At 37.6% G+C, this 21068-nt stretch overlaps 1 protein-coding gene across 1 annotated transcript; it reads right to left on the reverse strand.

The window, feature by feature from the left end:
* Window positions 1-3235: 3235 nt before the first annotated feature.
* LOC306788972 (transcriptional regulator Myc-B-like) lies at window positions 3236-7749 on the reverse strand. Its single transcript, XM_079284710.1, has 3 exons — window positions 7698-7749; window positions 6313-6931; window positions 3236-4128 (listed from the first exon to the last, which is right to left on the reverse strand). The coding sequence occupies exons 2-3, from the start codon at window positions 6920-6922 to the stop codon at window positions 3530-3532; spliced, it is 1209 nt and encodes a 402-aa protein (XP_079140836.1). The 5' UTR covers window positions 6923-6931; window positions 7698-7749; the 3' UTR covers window positions 3236-3529.
* Window positions 7750-21068: the final 13319 nt, after the last annotated feature.

Raw genomic sequence — 21068 nt, forward strand, 5'->3', positions numbered from 1 at the left:
GTCGATGCCAGCAGGAAGCAGGAAACCACTCCTCTGTTTGACTGATATCGCCGCTCGGCATTGTGGGTAAACGATGAGCACACGTGGAGCCTTATCAGCTCACAGAGTTTTACTTTGCGTGGTTGTTGGTTCACCAGACGGCAGCTGTGTGATCAGATCACAAACTAACACCACTCTGCTTTTCCTCTCGTCTGCTGCAGCCCATAATAATACACAGAACATGTACATATATGTACACAACATGTATTCATAGCACACGTTATTGTTTCAAAAGTGGTTGTACAGCAGAGAGAAGTCAGCACACTGATGGAATGAAACGAAGAACATCTACTCAGTACTGTGCTTAAGTACAAATATGAGTACTTTCATTAAAACTGAGGATTTCTGCAGAGTGGTATTAGTACTATTATTGTAACAGAGTATTTCTGCAGAGTGGTATTAGTACTATTATTGTAACAGAGGATTTCTGCAGAGTGGTATTAGTACTATTATTGTAACAGAGTATTTCTGCAGAGTGGTATTAGTACTATTATTGTAACAGAGTATTTCTGCAGAGTGGTATTAGTACTATTATTGTAACAGAGTATTTCTGCAGAGTGGTATTAGTACTATTATTGTAACAGAGGATTTCTGCAGAGTGGTATTAGTACTATTATTGTAACAGAGTATTTCTGCAGAGTGGTATTAGTACTATTATTGTAACAGAGTATTTCTGCAGTGTGGTATTAGTACTTTTACTGCAGTAAATGATGTGAGTACTTCCTCCACGGATGAAGTATTTGTATTAAACAAAGTTGACGTCTGTTGTCTGAGAAGTCTTCTGATGAACTGAATGTCAGTGAACGCAGCATTAAGCTTCTCTTAAAGGTCGGCTGAACTTCTTAGAAACACCAGATGTTGAGTTTAAAGTTCAGGAAACACCGCAGTACTTATAGCTGCTGTTGAAGTACATTAACCACAAAAAAATATTTTACCTGACTTTCATTTTCTTTCTCGTCATGAAGGAAAAAAAACATCTTCAGTGATGCAGAACAGTTACAACTACAAGTACACACAAGACATTTAAGTGACAGCTGAGAAGTGTAGTTTTGTTGTGTAAATCTAAACAGGTCTAAAACCTTTATTTTGAAAAGACTTTTCATGTAACAAGTAGAAACGAAGGAAAAAGCAAAAAAACGATGAATAACTTTTCCATAAGAAATGATACGAACCGTTGTTTTAAGACGTCAGTTATTCTAAGACGTCTAATGAAGACGTGGATGTGTTTTACGCGGTCGAGTCGGTCGAGTTAGTTTTCAGACGCAGAGGACAGTTTCAGTCGGCTGTAATCTGCACCGTCACCACTAGATGGCACTAAATCCCACAGGACCCTTTGAACTGTTCTAAAACAAAGAACTCCTGAAGAAAGTTTACTGCTCTGGAAAAAGGATTTCACAGCACAGACAACCTGTCCTAACGAGTGGTGCGTTCAGGTGTCACAGCAACAGTTGAAACTCCGTGTTTGAAGAAGCTGAGCGGTGAGCGTAGAGAGGGAGGTGAAGGGGAGACACCGGTGACTCACTTTACCTCTGACACATTCACATGTTCCACATTTTAACGGCACGTTACTTATTTTAGATGTTTGATTTCTTTGTTCTGTTTCGTTTCTGCCTCGAAGGGAAATTCCTCTCAAACTTCCTCCCACTGACACAGACGATCTTATTCTTCAGTCTTTTAGCATTTTTAATTCTCTGCATGTTGTTTTGCAATTTTCATACCGAAGAATCGGGCCTTTGTTTAAGACGTGCTTTTATTTTCTATATTTAAATATTAGTGCTCGGCAACGATTCAAATATTTAATTGCGATTAATCGCATGGATTTTTTGCGATTAATCTCATTGTTATGGTAAAGTTCAACAATGAATTATAAAGTAGTGTATTGTGCACTTTTATTTTGAAAGTACTGCTATATGAACTAAAGGGCAATAACATTTGGTTCACGAGATGCAGGCAGCATGTTTCATACTTAATGTGAATATAATTCATACTTTGTTGGCATCTTATTCTGAAAACCGGATGTTGTCTCACGTTAATGTTTCCGCTAACTTTCAAAGTCCTTCGCTCCCGATCTGTGCGTTTGAATGTGTTTGCGGTGAATGTCAGCGTGTAGCTGCACTAACATGTGAGTGTCTGCTGACTTTACCAGCGATGTCCAGTCGTCTCCAGGGAGAGCAGCGGAAGCCTTTTCTCTACGGCAACCCTGAAGGGACATCATATCTCCAATGCAAAACCATAAACACGAGACAGGCTGTTACGATAATAATACATTTAAAAAATGCGTTAACGCGCGATAAAATAATTGTCGGTGTTAATTAATTAATGCGTTAATGCGATAACGCTTTAACTTGCCCAGCACTAATAAATACATTTATCGTTGCTCCTGTTTGACCTTTTTCTTTCTTTCACAATAAAAGCCTCCAGTGGTTCAAGAGCTTGTTTACAGGAAGTCTTTTGTTTTTTTTAACAGCAGCTCAACATCAATTAAAAACCTTTGAAAATGTTAAATCCACACGGTTGTACACAGCTCGTATTGTGGTGTATTATGTACTGCTCCGTCACCATCAACTGCACTTATTTCGTGTTTCCCTTCATTTACTTTGTGTACTTTATGTTATTAATTGCTGGTTCACTTCATTTCATCACTTTTCCACTTCGTCATAAAGACGACCAGAAAGCTGCGTCTGACTTTATGATCTCTCTTTCTAATATCTAATAATTACATCATGGATAATTAACTCTCCTGATCCTTTGTTTTCCTGTGAAGACGGTCTAAGATAATAATAATTCATCTCAATTTAAACTTTCTTTTTTTGAGCATTTCATGGTTTTCAGATTCTGTTCAAAGCTCCAGAAAAAGTGGGAGTACAGAGTTAGTGACTCTGAGAAAGTTGTTCTAAATATCTCACAAAACAGAAAAAGGTTTGTTTAACTATTCGAGGCCTGAATTCTGCTGCTTTGTTTTAAACTTGATCAGTTTCAGTTATTCCGTCTGATCTCGATTTTTAAAGATTTTAAAGATTTTTAAAACGTGTCATGAAACGACAGCCGTGAGGATGAAGCTCAACTTTCACCTGTTCCTCAGACACAAACACATGACGACGGTCAGCTGATCTGACGTCTGTTTGACTGAACGAAGAGACTCGATGTAAACAAACCTCAGTGACTCTGAAGGGCTTTTATTCTGAAAGTAGCTGGAGGTACTTCCTCTGGTGAAAAATATAAAAAAATTAACTGTTTAAAAAAATTTAATAAAACAATGAAAGAATAAACAATAACAGAGCCAAACTGAAACGATAATCATACAAGTATTGATCACTGTGATCATATTCAGATACAAATAGAATAAATACAAACAAACACAGTTTGACTGGTTGTGAATTATGGTCCTTGTAGTTCTGTCATTTATGAATTAAATAGTTAATTGTAGAAGTTGCAGTCTTGGTGTTCTGGAGTCAGTTTCTGACGTGATGAAGGCGACATGAAATAAACGTTAACGTAAAGTCCTCAGCTGCTCCAGTCTGTGTCTGAGCTCCTCGCTCCTCTTCCTCAGCTCCTCCTTCCTCGTCAGCAGCCTCCTCTGGTCCTCTCGGACCTCGTGGACGAACTGCGTCGCCTCCTTCAGGATCCACACTCTGGCGGCTCGGTGGTCGCGGGCGACCGTCGGGATCTGATCCCTGAGAGCGGAGAAGCTCCTCTTCAGCTCGTTCCTGCGCCGCCTCTCCAGCACGTTGTGAGTCCGCCGCTTGTCCCGGTCGTCCTCTCCGTCGGGCCGAGGGTTAGAGCACCGCCGGCCTCCACCGACGACACCGCCGCCGCTCTGCCTCAGCGCCGGGCTGCTGCTCTCCGGCTTTGAACGTTTCCCGGCGGGCCGCTGGGCGGCGTAGTCGTGCTGATGGATGTTTACGTGAGAACGTTTCAGGACCAACGAGGAGGAGGAGGAAGAGGCGGAGGAGGAGGAGGAGGAGGAAGAGGCGGAGGAGGAGGAGGAGGAGGAGGAAGAGGCGGAGGAGGAGGAAGCTCTGCTGCCGGCATCGGACCGCCGGGATGCCTTCCGTCTGTCCACTGTCACCACGTCGATCTCTTCTTCTTCTAAAATAAAGAAAACATGGTGGAGTCACTAAAACTGTTAGATATACTTCTACTGCTGCTCTGGTGAGAATACTATCAGTACTACCAGTACTATCAGAACTATCAGAACTACTAGTACTATCAGTACTATCAGAACTATTAGTACTATCAGAACTACTAGTACTATCAGTACTATCAGTACTATCAGTACTACCAGTACTATCAGAACTAATAGTACTATCAGAACTACTAGTACTATCAGTACTATCAGTACTATCAGAACTATCAGAACTACTAGTACTATCAGTACTATCAGTACTACTAGTACTATTAGTACTATCAGAACTACTAGTACTATCAGTACTATCAGAACTACTAGTACTATCAGTACTATCAGTACTATCAGTACTACTAGTACTATCAGTACTATCAGTACTATCAGAACTACTAGTACTATTAGTACTATCAGAACTACTAGTACTATCAGTACTATCAGAACTATCAGTACTATCAAACTACTAGTACTATTAGTACTATCAGTACTACTAGTACTATCAGTACTATCAGAACTATCAGTACTATCAAACTACTAGTACTATTAGTACTATCAGAACTACTAGTACTATCAGTACTATCAGTACTATCAGAACTACTAGTACTATCAGTACTATCAGTACTATCAGAACTACTAGTACTATCAGTACTAGTAGTACTATCAGTACTATCAGAACTATCAGTACTATCAAACTACTAGTACTATTAGTACTATCAGAACTACTAGTACTATCAGTACTATCAGAACTACTAGTACTATCAGTACTATTAGTACTATCAGAACTACTAGTACTATCAGTACTATCAGTACTATCAGAACTACTAGTACTATCAGTACTACTAGTACTATCAGAACTATCAGTACTATCAAACTACTAGTACTATTAGTACTATCAGAACTACTAGTACTATCAGTACTATCAGTACTATCAGAACTACTAGTACTATCAGTACTATTAGTACTATCAGAACTACTAGTACTATCAGTACTATCAGTACTATCAGAACTACTAGTACTATTAGTACTATCAGAACTACTAGTACTATCAGTACTATCAGAACTATCAGTACTATCAAACTACTAGTACTATTAGTACTATCAGAACTACTAGTACTATCAGTACTATCAGTACTATCAGAACTACTAGTACTATTAGTACTATCAGAACTACTAGTACTATCAGTACTATCAGAACTACTAGTACTATTAGTACTATCAGAACTACTAGTACTATCAGAACTATCAGTACTATCAAATTACTAGTACTATTAGTACTATCAGTACTATCAGTACTATCAGAACTACTAGTACTATCAGTACTATCAGTACTATCAGAACTACTAGTACTATCAGTACTATCAGTACTATCAAACTACTAGTACTATTAGTACTATCAGAACTACTAGTACTATCAGTACTATCAGAACTACTAGTACTATCAGTACTATTAGTACTATCAGTACTATCAGTACTATCATAACTACTAGTACTATCAGTACTATCAGTACTATTAATACTATCAGTACTATCAGTACTATCAGAACTACTAGTACTATCAGAACTACTAGTACTATCAGTACTATCAGAACTACTAGTACTATTAGTACTATCAGAACTACTAGTACTATTAGTACTATCAGTACTATTAGTACTATCAGTACTATCAGAACTATCAGAACTATCAGAACTACTAGTACTATTAGTACTATCAGAACTACTAGTACTATCAGTACTATCAGTACTATCAGTACTATCAGAACTACTAGTACTATTAGTACTATCAGTACTATCAGTACTATCAGTACTATCAGTACTACTAGTACTATTAGTACTATCAGTACTATCAGTACTAGTAGTACTGATAGTACTATCAGTACTATCAGTACTATCAGTACTATCAGTACTACTAGTACTATTAGTACTATCAGTACTATCAGTACTATCAGTACTATCAGTACTAGTAGTACTGATAGTACTATCAGTACTACTAGTAGGCTTGGAAGAAATGAAAGATGTGTTCATGGATTGTAACATGTTCAAGGCATCCATCCTGTAGATGTTTTCATCACGACAGATGAAACTACAGAAAATAACACTTTGTGTTGTAATAAACCACAATGATCCTTTTCAAAATAAAAGCCCCCCCCCACCTGATTCACTGTCCCTGCTGCTGAGCGGCGCTGAGTCCGGACACAGTTCTGTCTCCTTCACCGCGGTGAACGGGAGCACCGCGGAGGGGTCGATGCAGTCCGTGTGGTGGACATCCTGCAGGTACAGGTTCACCCGAGAGCCGCCCGGCTGCTGACCACCAGGTGAGGAGGTGGAGGTGGTGGAGGAGGAGGAGTCCCGACGGGCCCGGAGCGAGGCCAGCCTCTCGGACACCACCTTCTCCAGCTCGCTGGCGGCGGCGAAGCTGCTGCTCCACATGCAGTCCTGGATGACGAAGGACTGGAGGAGGAGGAGGGCCGTGGAGGGGTCGCGGTGGTCGTGGTCCTCCAGGTGTTGGGACGCCTCCTCCAGGTGTTGGGACGCCTCCTCCAGGTGTTGGGACGCCTCCTCCAGGTGTTGGCCGTCGGACGGGGAGGCTCTCCGGCTCGGGGACACGGGGGGCGTCGGCAGCAGCTCAAACTTCTTCCACATGTCTTCTCCGGGTCCCGGGAGGTAGAAGTCCTCCACCTCCTCCTCGCCATCCAGGAAGAAGTAAGGCTGCACCGCGTCGTGGTCGTAGTTCCTGCTGGACGCGGTCAACACCGGCGGCATCACGGCGGTCTGTGAGGAGACACGACACCAGGTCAGGGTTTAGAGCTCGACCAACAAAACCTCCTTCAACAAGGCATCAGATACACGATGAATATAAAGAATATAAATATAAAATATCACAGAAAATACGTCAAAATATCACAAAAAATACATACAAATATTACAAAAATACGTCCAAATATCACAAAAAATACGTCAAAATATCACAGAAAATACATCAAAATATCACAAAAAATACATACAAATATTACAAAAAATAGGTCCAAATATCACAAAAAATAGGTCCAAATAATACAAAAAACACGTCAAAATATCACAGAAAATACGTCAAAATATCACAAAAAATACATACAAATATTACAAAAAATACGTCAAAATATCACAGAAAATACGTCAAAATATCACAAAAAATACATACAGATATTACAAAAATACATCAACATATCACAAAAAATACGTCAAAATATCACAAAAAATACGTCCAAATATCACAAAAAATACATCAAAATATGACACAAAGTACGTCCAAATATCACAAAAATACGTCAACATATTACAAAAGTATGTCCAAATATGATATATTGTAATATATTCCGCGTTGCTGCTCAGCAGGTTAACGGACAGTCGCCAGTCTCCGGTTTTAAAACATGCAAATCTACCGTGAACCACTGAAATCACCGTTTTAATGACCAGCTGTTAAAATACAGGTCGTGAGTTAAAGTAACTGCAGTGTTCACGTCTGCGTGTTTTCAGGCTGGTTTTGTGTTAAACTCACCGTTATGACTCCAGGTGAAGAGTTCAAGGTGTTCCGTGTTGTCGCCTCAGCATCATCACCGCTAACTGCTCTCGAGACATTTAATACTCTGGCTCGTGCCTTTTTTTTCCCCTTTTTTCTCCATCCGCATACATGACAATTTTCGCGCCAAATGTGAGCTACATAGTGAACTAAAACGGCTCGTGAGCGTGTAAATGACAGCGTGAAAAACAATAAAGGACTTGTTCTGTTAGCAAGAGTCAATTATATGAACATTTTGTGGGTAAAAGTAGGAAAGATACGTGTTAAATGTGGGAACTGTTTTACTACTCGGATGTGCAAGTGAAGCGGTGATGTAAGACGGTGGTTCGGTTCTAACAGTAAATGATGCGGAGGCACGAAGTTCCGGGAACTCTCAGTCAGTGATGAGGTCATGAAAAAAATAATATAATAACATAATAAAAAACGTAAAAGAATAAATTAATAAAATAATGAAATAAAATAATAAAAAATGGAAAAATAGAAGAAAAGATAAATAATACAACTAAATAAATGAAATACATAAAACATTGAAAAATAAAATGACAGAATAAAAACACTAAGATAAAAAAGAAGGAAAAAAATACTTTTACTAAACTTACTAAAAATTAAAATAAGAGATATATATTAAAAGAGAAAATAAAATACAAAAAACATAAAAAAGAAAATAACAAATAAAACGATAATAACAAAAAGAAAATAACAAAATATTAAAGGAAAAAAACTAAAAACAGAAGAAAACCCATTCAGAAATAAAATACTTCATTATAATTAAAAACACAATTAGGAAGGAAAAGAGACCAAAAGTATCATCATCCATAATAATGAATCATTTAATCAATCAGTTAAACATATAATCCATTCGACCAATGACTTCTTCTGGCCTTCTGTACCTCTGGTTTGTACTTCATCTGTAGTCAAAGTCATCCTCTTTCAGTCACCTGTGCTTCTGTTATTGTGTCCACCCCCTGTACAGCACAATTATAAAGCCAGTCATTCCATTATATCTGTTCAGTACACTGTATTTTCACTTCACCTGTTCATCTACATCACTGTATTTGCAAATACATGTGAAAAAACAGTAAAATGTAGATTAGTTTGATGTTTTAAAAGCTTTGATTCTCAGCCCTTCAGGCCTCCTGCTGTCTCTGTCTTGACACTACTGCCCTCTGGTGGCTGCAGAGGCTGCTTCAGTCTACAGTTCTTATTCTACTGGTTACATTACATTACATCCGTTGGTTCTTTATTTGTATGTTTTCTCTCTTCCTATTTGTTGTTCCTTGTATGCAGTGTTGGAGTAATAATTCTGAGTCTTTACAACATTAAACATACTAAAAAAATACACAGTTACAAGTGAAAGTCCTGCATTCAAAATGTCCCTTTGATCAAAAGTATATATAATCAGTCAAATCTGGAACCATCACATGTTTTTACTCGAAAAAAAGCAGCAGTACTTCTACCAGCAGTAGTAAAAAGTGAATCAGTGCCACAAATACTAACTGTATCGAGTATATACTACATTATTAATCATCATATTACACACAGTTTGAGCAGTTCGTATACAAAACAAATCAATAATCAATAGTAGTAGACCTAGTTGTAGGAATAGTAGTATTGGTAGGGGGAGAAGTAGTAGTTATGGAAATAGTAGTTGTTCTAATAGTAGTAGCATTTGTAGTAGTGATAGTAATCGTTATAGTAGTTGTAGTAGTAGTAGTAGTTGTGGAAACAGCAGTAATACTAACTTAAGTAGTAAAGGTTGTTGTAGTAGTAGTCGCACAAGGAGTGGTGACAGCAGGAACAAAGGTAGTAACAGTTGTACGAGTAGTCGTACTCGTAGTAGTAGTAGTCGTAGTAGTAATAGTAGAAGTAGTAGTAGTAGTAGTAGGAATAATAGTAGAAGTAGTAGTAGTCATAGTAGTAGTAGTAGTAGTAGTAATAGCAGCAGAAGGAGTGGTAACAACTGTAATAATAACAAATGCACTAATAGTCACAGCAGTAGTCAGAGTCAGAGTCAGAACGTGTTTTCCTTGCTCTCCACCTACAGACACAGAATTTACAAATAAACAGGAAAAAGATTTAAATATATAAAAAACAAAAAAGTAGAAGAGATTAAATTAAATGAGTGATACTGTGTGTGGAACAGGTTTCGAGTCATCGTGTAGATCACAGCAATATAACAGGGAAGTATTCACAGTTCAGTAGTTTTGTGTATTTTTAGTTTGGTATTTCCCTCACAGCTGTTGAACAGCAGACTGCACCACCAACCTCAACGTGTTTGAGGTAACGTGAATGTGGTTTCTTTTCTGCGTCATCGTGACCCAGAATGTTTTTCTGCTGTCAGATTAAAATCAAGACGAAGAAACGTTTCACTGAATCACTTCAGAGTCTGGGAAACAATAATGAGCATCACCTGCATCATCTGGAGCCCCTGCTCTTCCTCTGACTGACCACAGGGTGGCGCTCCTCCTCTGTGATCTTTAATGTCTGCAGCATCAGCGGCCAGAACACTGTATTCACTTTGTCATATATGTGAGTTTAAAACATTTAGACATCTTTAAACAAAGAGATATTGATGGAGCTAATACGATGAATCAAACTCCAACAACACAAACCTCACAAGAGCCTTCTGAGTGAACGCCTTAACAATAAGGAGCGTTGGAGGTTCTACACACGTCCTTTACCTTTTAATCATAAATATAAATCATAAAGTATAAATTCATCTTCATCATCAGCTTCCCTGTCCATCAACATGTTCATGAGCGTCCCTCTCCTGAGCCTCCACCTCAGCGCAGCGCGTTGGTGTTCTCAGCACATGTCTTGTCTTTACTGGACCAACAGCACTGAAGCAGAGACACTGAACTCTGGAGCTTCATCAGTAAACGCTGTGAGCTTGTTCTCTGAGAGAACCGCTGCCACTGAGGACTGAAGACACCAACGAGTCTGTGCTCACGCAACGTATCCTCATACAACAGTTTATCTGATATGTTATCGTCAAACATGATGGCAGGTCACCAGTGATGGCTTTAAAAACATAAAATATCCAAAGATATCATCCAGATATCAAGAATATTAGAGGCCATGAAGCAGCCTGACGTTTGTGCAGCAGGGGCTGATGGGAGGTGTGAGGACCTGTGAGACACCACGTGGTCCTCGTCTGATCTCACAGATCCTCCTCGTTGGTCCTCAGCTGCATCAGAGCTCCACTTCTCCTCAGGCTCACCAGAGGAAACACCGCTGCACACGATGCTTTCCCTCCCAGCTGCTGCTCTGTGCTGTCTGTGCTCAGGTGAGTGTTTCCAGCCAATCAGGAGCCACCGAGCTCCACCTCTGACCAACACCGTCACACTCACCTTCATCCACCTGTCTGTTTCTCTGCAGCGCTGGCTTCTATGGCAGCAGAGCTGATTCAGGAGGATTTAACGTTGACCAGGAGAGTTGGTGGGAAAGTCTCCTTCAGCTGTGGAGGCACTGACCAGTGTTACAATGATTATATACTCTGGTACCAGAAGAGACACAACGAAGCATTCACTAGGATTCTTGCTATTGATAGGAGTGATGGTGAGATATATAAACGTTACAATCATCCTCAGGAAGATGATTTCTCAGCTGTACACAAACAGAACAGCGTTGAGTTGGAGATCCAGAACGTTAAACTCTCTCATTCAGCCTCCTACTACTGCTCCTGTTGGAGACGTCCCCACAGTGAGAAAAGATTCCTGCAGCCTGAACAAAAACCAACCGATGAACAGATGAACCGATGAACAGATGAACAGATGAACAGATGAACAGATGAACAGATGAACAGATGAACAGATGAACCGATGAACAGATGAACAGATGAACAGATGAACAGATGAACCGATGAACAGATGAACAGATGAACAGATGAACAGATGAACAGATGAACCGATGAACCGATGAACAGATGTCAGCGCTTGTGACAGGACGAGAGCAGCAAACCACAGCTCAGGTTCATGTTCGTCCTCCATCAGCCACAAACACTCTGAACTGAGGGATTGAAGATGCATTTATGATATATTAATATATATAATAATATCATATATATTCATTCATTCATCAGATATTCCTTCATTCACACAGAGAGGACAAACTAGTGGCTCAGAGACACGAGGATGAACGAACACAAAGAATAATACAAATAAATGGGATAAAAACAGAAAGAATTCATTTTTAAAAAGCAGAGAATAATTATGAATATACATTAAACACATAAACCAGCTTCATCACTTTGATGAAGATTCAAATCCTGCTGAAGGAATAAAGTGTGTGAGTGTGTGAGCTTTTTGTATCGCTCTGGTTCACTGTGGGAGGATATGATCTCGGCTACTTGATCTTCGGCTCAGGAACTGAACTGGTCGTATCAGGTAAGAAGACACATTTACTTCCTTCAGCTGTTTTATTGAACAAGTTCAAATGTGTTGGAATGAGCTGCTGCTGCTTCAACCTTCACTTGTTCGTCTTTTCATCTTTGTAGAGAATTCTTGTTGTTTCATGAAACAGGTTCAATCTCACTGAACAACTCAAGTTATTCTTTATTTCTGCAGATTAAACGCATTGATCAAGAGAAAGTGTGATGTTGAAATGTATTAAGATAAACATTATCTGATCCTCTCAGTTATTCAGCACCAACCCAGAAACAATATTATATCAAAGTGAATGTACCTCAATGCCTTTAATATAGTTTTAAAACTTGAACTCTATTATAGTCGTCATCATACATTCATATATATGAAAGTTCATTTTAGATACTTGACGTCATTTCAGATATATTTCAGGCAACAGTTTGGGTAAATTGACGAAAGGATTATATTGTATTATAATGTATTATATTGTATTATATAATATATTATATTGTGTATATAAAGCTTGAACTATTATAACAAATGACAAATGAATTATTGATGCATTGATTTGTTCCTTTAGTAATTACAGTAACGTATGTGTTGGTAGAAAAAGTGTGACATTGAAATGTGTTAAAATAAACATTATCCGATCCTCTCAGTTATTAAACACCTTCTCATATCATAAAGTATATTAAATTACAATTAATGAAAGAAATGTCAGTCAATATATTTTTAAAGCGTATAACTCTAAATATGTTTTATGTATACTATAATTCATGAATACTTTTGAAATGGTGGTATCGGCCTCTTGCCATTTGTACTTTAAATGATGTTCATCTGACTTTTAATGGAATATATATTTATACATGAAGGCAAACTGATACTGGATATGATATTACAATGAATATAATATTCAATACATATTTATATTGATGAAACAGGATAATATATAAAGGTACACATATACTGTATATTTGTACCTCGATGCACTTTTAGTATAAATAGTTTAGACGCTTAACATCATTTAAAATATGTTATATAATACAAGTGTATGTTGGTTAATATTCAACTTTTGTTTCAGACGCATGAGTCCATCTCGTATGAAAAACACAAACACAACAACAACATATCAAATAGAACACGAGGACACAAGACACACGCGTGATCACTGCAGTTCACAACGTCACTCGCTGTTAAACACAGACGGACGTTTGTTCCAATGTTTCCAGAAACAAGAAGAATCTCGTGTCACTCTGCGTTGGATCAGTTCAGCCTTCTATAATAATTACATGTTCTGAGTCATTTAACCGACATTTCATAATAACATTCATAATAATAATAATAACATAATAACATAATAACATTCCTCACCACAGCATGGAAGGAAGATGACGACTCAAACATGACGAGCACGTGTCCATCTTAAAGCTCGAGCAAGATCCTCTTCTATATTAATTCATATTAGATGATGTCATTCAGTTTTACATCTTTATTTCATTTCATATATTTACCTTTAATATATCCAAACATATTGTAGTTTTGTTTGAAATGAAAATAGTTTTGACAACAGAGCAATTATTAATCAGTAAATTATATGAAGGTAAATATTAAAGTATATTTATTGTACTAATGATTGAAATGATAATTGTATTTTACATCAATACAAAACTTCAGTTCATAATAAAATGTTTAACTTTAAAAAATCAACTTTCATTTTCTGTAAACATAAATTACATCATCATGTTATCATGTTATATGTATGTTTCCCTCTGATTTTATTGTAGTCGGATACAAACGTTAGAATTTTAATGAGAAAATAAAACGATTGATATATTTATAGATTTATATTTTATTTTATTTCACATGTACATCATCCCACAGGGATAAAAAAAGACTCTTATTTTATTTAATAGCTAAAGATGTTACTCAAATGTGACACACCTGAACATATGATTCTAATTTGTTATAAAAGTTATGAAAAATGTAAAGAACACTATTGATGTATTTGAGTAAAATATTTAGTGGTAAATATATAATCTTGTAATCTTATGTTATTTTGATCTTATATGTTGTATAAAAAATCCATTAACTGAAGATAAATGCTGTAATAATATTATATCACGTTATATCATATAATATTATTATATCACGTTATATCATATTATATTATTATATCACGTGATATAATATCATATTATTATGTCACGTGATATAATATAATATTATCATATCACGTGATATAATATTATATTATTATATCACGTGATATAATAATATATTATATCACGTGATATAATATTATATTATCATATCACGTGATATAATAATATAATATGATATAACGTGATATAATATTATATTATTATATCACGTGATATAATATATTATTAGATCACGTGATATAATATTATATTATCATATCACGTGATATAATATTATATTATTATATCACGTGATATAATATATTATTAGATCACGTGATATAATATTAAATTATTATATCACGTGATATAATAATATATTATTATATCACGTGATATAATAATATATCATATCACGTGATATAATATCATATTATTATATCACGTGATCTAATAATATATTGTATAACGTGATATAATATTATATTATTATATCACGTGATCTAATATCATATGATTGTATATGTATGATGTCAGTGAGTGCAGCCTCCTGTGCGTGACTCTGTGCTGAGGAGCTCTTCACTGATCAGACTCCAGGTAGTTTCCAGGATCACAATGAACACAGAGCAGCGCTGAAGCTGCTGTTGACTGTGAATGTGTCTGTGCTGCTTGTTGCTGCTGTCAAACTTCAGATGAGCAGGTAGTGAAGCCCGTGGTGAGCGTGTACCCAGCAGCATCCAGAGCCCACCTGGAGGGGAGGAGCTCCCTGCTGTGTCTGGCCTCAGCCATGTTTCCTCCTCTGGTCCAGTTCTCCTGGAAAAGACGAAAGGACAACGGTCCTCTGGAGGAGGTGCCCTCTGCTGAGGGAGAGCAGCTGGAGCTCAGAGAGTCCGGACGCACCGCCGCCATCTTGCTGGTCCATCGGCGGGAGGACAGCAGGTATAAATACCGCTGCTCCGTCCATCACGAGGGGGGCACAGTGGAGACCCCAACAGAAGCAGGTGATGAAGGCTCAGTGATGTGTTCAGCAGGGATTCAGCTTCATGTGGAGACGCTGCTGTCAGAGAGAGAGAGGAGCAGAGGACTCATGCTTCTCACTCAACACATCTCACTCTTTCTGTTTCAGAGGTTTGTACTCCTCCATCACCTCCATCACCATCTCCTCCTCCATCATCTCCTCCATCACCTCCTCCATCATCTACTCCATCTCCTCCTCCACCACCTCCATCAGCACCTCCTCCCCCGTCTCAGTACCAAGTGAAGCTGCTGTGCCTGCTGTACACAGTGCTGATGGTGAAGAGTCTGGTGTACTGCTGTGGACTCTCTCTGCTGATGGTCCTCAGAAACAAGGGACCGTCCACCAGCTGATCACATGCTGACTCACTGATTTCTGCCTTTTCTCTCCATCAAATCTCATCAACTCTTCTCTTTCATCTCTTTGATCAGTGTTCACAAATATCTGTTCTGATGTGATGGCTATAAAATGTATATTTTCATGTTGATACACAATAATCCTAAAGGTATGAATGCACACAGACACTTCTGGTTCCTAAAAGTAATTCTGTGTGGTGATATTTTGTGGTATTTACAAATGTATAGAAATGTAAAATGAATTTGAATCTGCAGCTGTCTGCTGGATAATATATTCTTCAGAGTATTTGTCTGTTCTTGTGTTTCTTCAAACACATTTTCACAGTGCAGCAGGTTCAGTGTAACATCCTCAATAACCAGTGAAAGCAGTGTTTTATAAACCTTCTTCTTTTCTTCGTCTTTATTCTTCATAGTAAATCATCAGAAACAGAATCGACTTGGTTGTCCGTGTTTCTTGACTCCTACAAGTGATCTGACTGTTTGTGAGGAGCTCTGAATACATTTTCACACAGCGCCAAGAACGATGTACAGGAAGATATGAATACAAGCAGACAATAAACAAGGACAACGCAGCTGAAGCAAGAGAAGCACATGCAGACACACATCTGATCTACAGGTCAGTCTGATGCAGCAGCTCCAGCGCTGACCCCCTTCAACAGTGTGTCCGTGTGGATGTGAAGCTCTACGCTGATGACACTGTTCTCTACACGCAAGAACAAACAGCAACAGCTGCTATAAAATGATGACACTGTTCTCTACACGCTGAACAAACAGCAACAGCTGCTATAAAATGATGACACTGTTCTCTACACGCGTGAACAAACAGCAACAGCTGCTATAAAATGATGACACTGTTCTCTACACGCTGAACAAACAGCAACAGCTGCTATAAAATGATGACACTGTTCTCTACACGCTGAACAAACAGCAACAGCTGCTATAAAATGATGACACTGTTCTCTACACGCTGAACAAACAGCAACAGCTGCTATAAAATGATGACACTGTTCTCTACACGCTGAACAAACAGCAACAGCTGCTATAAAATGATGACACTGTTCTCTACACGCAAGAACAAACAGCAACAGCTGCTATAAAATGATGACACTGTTCTCTACACGTATGAACAAACAGCAACAGCTGCTATAAAATGATGACACTGTTCTCTACACGCGTGAACAAACAGCAACAGCTGCTATAAAATGATGACACTGTTCTCTACACGCGTGAACAAACAGCAACAGCTGCTATAAAATGATGACACTGTTCTCTACACGCATGAACAAACAGCAACAGCTGCTATAAAATGATGACACTGTTCTCTACACGCGTGAACAAACAGCAACAGCTGCTATAAAATGATGACACTGTTCTCTACACGCGTGAACAAACAGCAACAGCTGCTATAAAATGATGACACTGTTCTCTACACGCTGAACAAACAGCAACAGCTGCTATAAAATGATGACACGGCGGCTTCATCAGCCGGGCTGCAGTCTGAATGTTGGTGAAATAATGACGCTGAACTATTCCAGCTTGATCTGGATGAAATAGAAAAGTGCATTTATGATAATACAGAAACAAACATTCATGAAACATTTCAAAGCAGATTCACAAAATGCTTCTGAAAAATACAAAAGTTATACATTGTAGAAAAAAAGACATGTTCACAAAGTAATGACACAATTCACACTCAAACTACAACATGTCGTTGTCCACACGGCTAACATGTTGAATTATGTTGTCATGGTAACGCGGAGGCTCTCATTCTGCTTCAACAATAGATACAGATGTTATTCTGAGTATAACGACGATTTGTTTGTGTTTTATTAATCTGATCAATGATGACAGACGTACTCAATATCTTTCTAAATACTGTAGTCGAAGTACTCTTCATCCGCAGTATTATGATACAGGTATATATAATGTATTATAATATATAGTGATGGTACATATCTAAACATTATCATAAACAATATTAAAACTATTATTGATTTGGGTTTTAGCAGATCATTAATCATGAATTGTGATTCATTGGGACATTTATATTATATTTCATAATTATATTTATATTAATTATATATTATTGTAGCTGAAAAATAAACGTTTCTTTGCTCTGCTCTTCAAAATATGCAGTTTATTACATATACATTGGATGCATATGTATTATATGTGTATGTATATTATATAAAATAACTGTGATTTAAGTTGACAATTAAATTCTTTTTTTTAATTTAAATTATATTTGATCTTGTAAAAATGTTAAATAACATCAATATAAAACATTAGCTTAATAATTCTGCCTCTTCTTTCTACAATTATCTTAACTAATGGTACTAACATTAATCGTTGTTGTTCTAATTATTATTATTATCATTATTAATAACGTCATGATTATTTCCACTCATGAGTCAAACAGCAGTGTTTATCCTGCTGCTGTGCTGAAACGTGTTATGAGCACTCTGTTAGCATCAACGTGAGCTCATGATGAAGATATTTCCTTTTATTTCAGGATTTAAAGTCTTTCTCTCATGAAACACTCGGATCAGAGCTGAGAATGAGTTCTGAGCGCTGAGCTGAGAGTTTGTAACTGTCACTGTGTTGTTCACGTGAGAACGGCTGCAGAGCAGGAACCCACACAGCCCGTCGGCTGCAGGAGAGGAAGTGGTGACTCGCTGTGAACAGTTTCTTTCAGACTCCTAATAACCACAGAGAGCAGATGCTCATCTGCTGCTGTAACCTCTCATGAACTCCTCTTCCTCTGCAGCTCTTCGTCTGCTCTCCTGTTGTCTGGAGGCCTTTGCTCCTCTGAGCCCACCGTCCACGGACTCCATCTCCATCGGAGGAGAACGTCACAGTGACCGCTTGGTGCTGATGACAAGTGCTCTGCTGACTCTGAGGCTGGAGGTCCGAGGTCGGGGAAATAGATTCATGTTGAGGTTCGGCTCCTCAAACGTCTCTTTGATCAAACAGTAGAAGACGTGAGCGGCAAGATGAAACAGCAGAGGCTGTGCTGCCATCTCATGATGATAATATTAATAATGTTATTAATGCATGATGACAGCATGCTCAATATTACTGAGTTGTGTTTGTTACAGTAAAGATCAACCCGACAAACACAGACAGCAAACGAAGAGAAACGAGACTCAACACTGAAATAAACGTCATGTTCTGAAGTGAATATTATAGAATCAGCATGCGTTTGTCTTTTATTACACTCATTTAATATGCTTTTAAATGTGAAGATATGAATTATGCGCTTTAATACAAAATATCTTTAACGGAGAAGAAATGCTCTCCTTAAATATGTTGTGAAGTTAATCTGCAGACAATATATGTATATATATATATATATACACATATATATACATGTATATATATATATATACATATATATATATATATGTGTATATATATATATGTGTATATATATACACATATATATATATACATATATATATATATGTGTATATATATATATATGTGTATATATATATACACATATATATATATATATATACATGTATATATATATATATGCACATATATATATATATACATGTATATATATATATATATATGTGTATATATATATATATACACATATATATATATATAAACATGTATATATATATATATATATATATACATATATATATACATATATACATATGTATATATATACATATGTATATATATACATATGTATATATATACATATATATATATACATATATATATATATATATGTATATATATACATATGTATATATATACATATATATATATATATACATATATATATATATATATATATATATATGTATATATATATACATGATTTGTGGGATTATTTCCAATGAACACCACTTCATACACATGTTGTTATTAATAAGGACATTTCTTTTATTTTGAAGGCTCTTGTGAGATTTTGTCGTTCAAAGTAAAGCTTCATGTATTGCGTTGTAGGGAACTGGTTCCCAGTCAGTTGAATCGTAGGGACCCAGTCGCTCCTCAGTGAGATCAGTGTCTCCATGGACATCTGTTGGAGGAGTGACCACACGGTGCAGCGGTCACATCCATCAATGAGCTCCTCCAACATGGCTGAACTTCCTCACATGGTGGATCGCTGCTGCTGGAGGAGACATTACAGATCAGAGGAGCGCCACCCTGTGGTCAGTCAGAGGCAGAGCAGGGTCTCCAGATGATGCTCGTCATCAAACACTCACTGGATAGAAACACAGAGCAGTACATCACAAGTATCACTGCTGGTGCTGATGTTACTACTGTTACTATTGATACTACAACTAACACAATACTACTACAAATACGACCACTACTACCAGCTCTGATAGAAACCCGAGAGACTGAAAGATCTTAGAAGAACTTTGATCTTGAGACAGAACTTCCTCAGTACTTCTTCATCTCCTTCTGTTCGGTGATCTCTGTCCATCAGTCTCTGCTCTTGTCTTTGTGTATTCTATTCAGTCTTTAAAGTCTGTTTGGCTCTGTTGTACTTTCTCCAAAGTGCTTTATAAATACAGTTATATTCACTTCACAAATACTACAACTGCATATACTGTTGCCCCTGCTACAATACTTCAAATACTACTAATACTAGGATACAACTGATCAATTACAGTGTGGTATTACTACACATTCCATATCTGTGAGTGGATGCTAACAACAGTTGTATTTGCTGATATTGGTATTTCTAGTGATTGTTTTTACATTTAAAATGAACTCTTCAGGACACGTGTTCACACTCAGTCAGACCACATGGCTTCATGGTGAACGTCTTCACATGTAGAATGAGCTCACACACATGGACATGTTGTCTCGGTTCGTTGATGAGTGTGAGTTACCACCTGCCTGTCAGGATGTAAACGAACACTCTACAGGTCACTCAGTCAGCACGTGCCTGTTGTCCTTCAGGTGAAGAAGAAGAACTAAACTGACAGACGTCTGTCTGTCTCTCCAGGTCCAGACAGGAACATGAACAATGTCTGATATTAATCATACAAACTGCACAACACCACACAACTGTACAATCACGCGCAGCTCAAAACATATACACTTTTATTACATTTTAGGTCCCAAATATTCAAGATACTTCTGGAAACAATCCGTCCAATGCGCACAAACCGCCATGACTCTGCCGGGTTGACAACAAAACGTCCCTGCGACGTGTTGCATTCTGGTAAATGTAGTCAACCCGAGCGTTCTTGTTTCGGTTTCTGAATCCTTTCACAATGTCTTCACGTTATATCGCGTCATATAAACATGTCTTCTCTCGTGTTAGAGTCATGTGGACTCAAAGGACAATGAAACAAGTGTTCATTCTGCTTCTGGTGTGTACGTATTAAACACGGACTACACAGCAGAACTACAAGTCCCACAAATCGTGACGTCATGACGTAGCTACGTTTAGCAAACGGTCAGTTGCTAAAGCAGAAACGCAGCCGCTTCCGTGT

The sequence above is a fragment of the Melanostigma gelatinosum genome (genome assembly GCF_949748355.1).
Source record: "Melanostigma gelatinosum genome assembly, chromosome: 15".
Lineage (NCBI taxonomy): Eukaryota > Metazoa > Chordata > Actinopteri > Perciformes > Zoarcidae > Melanostigma > Melanostigma gelatinosum.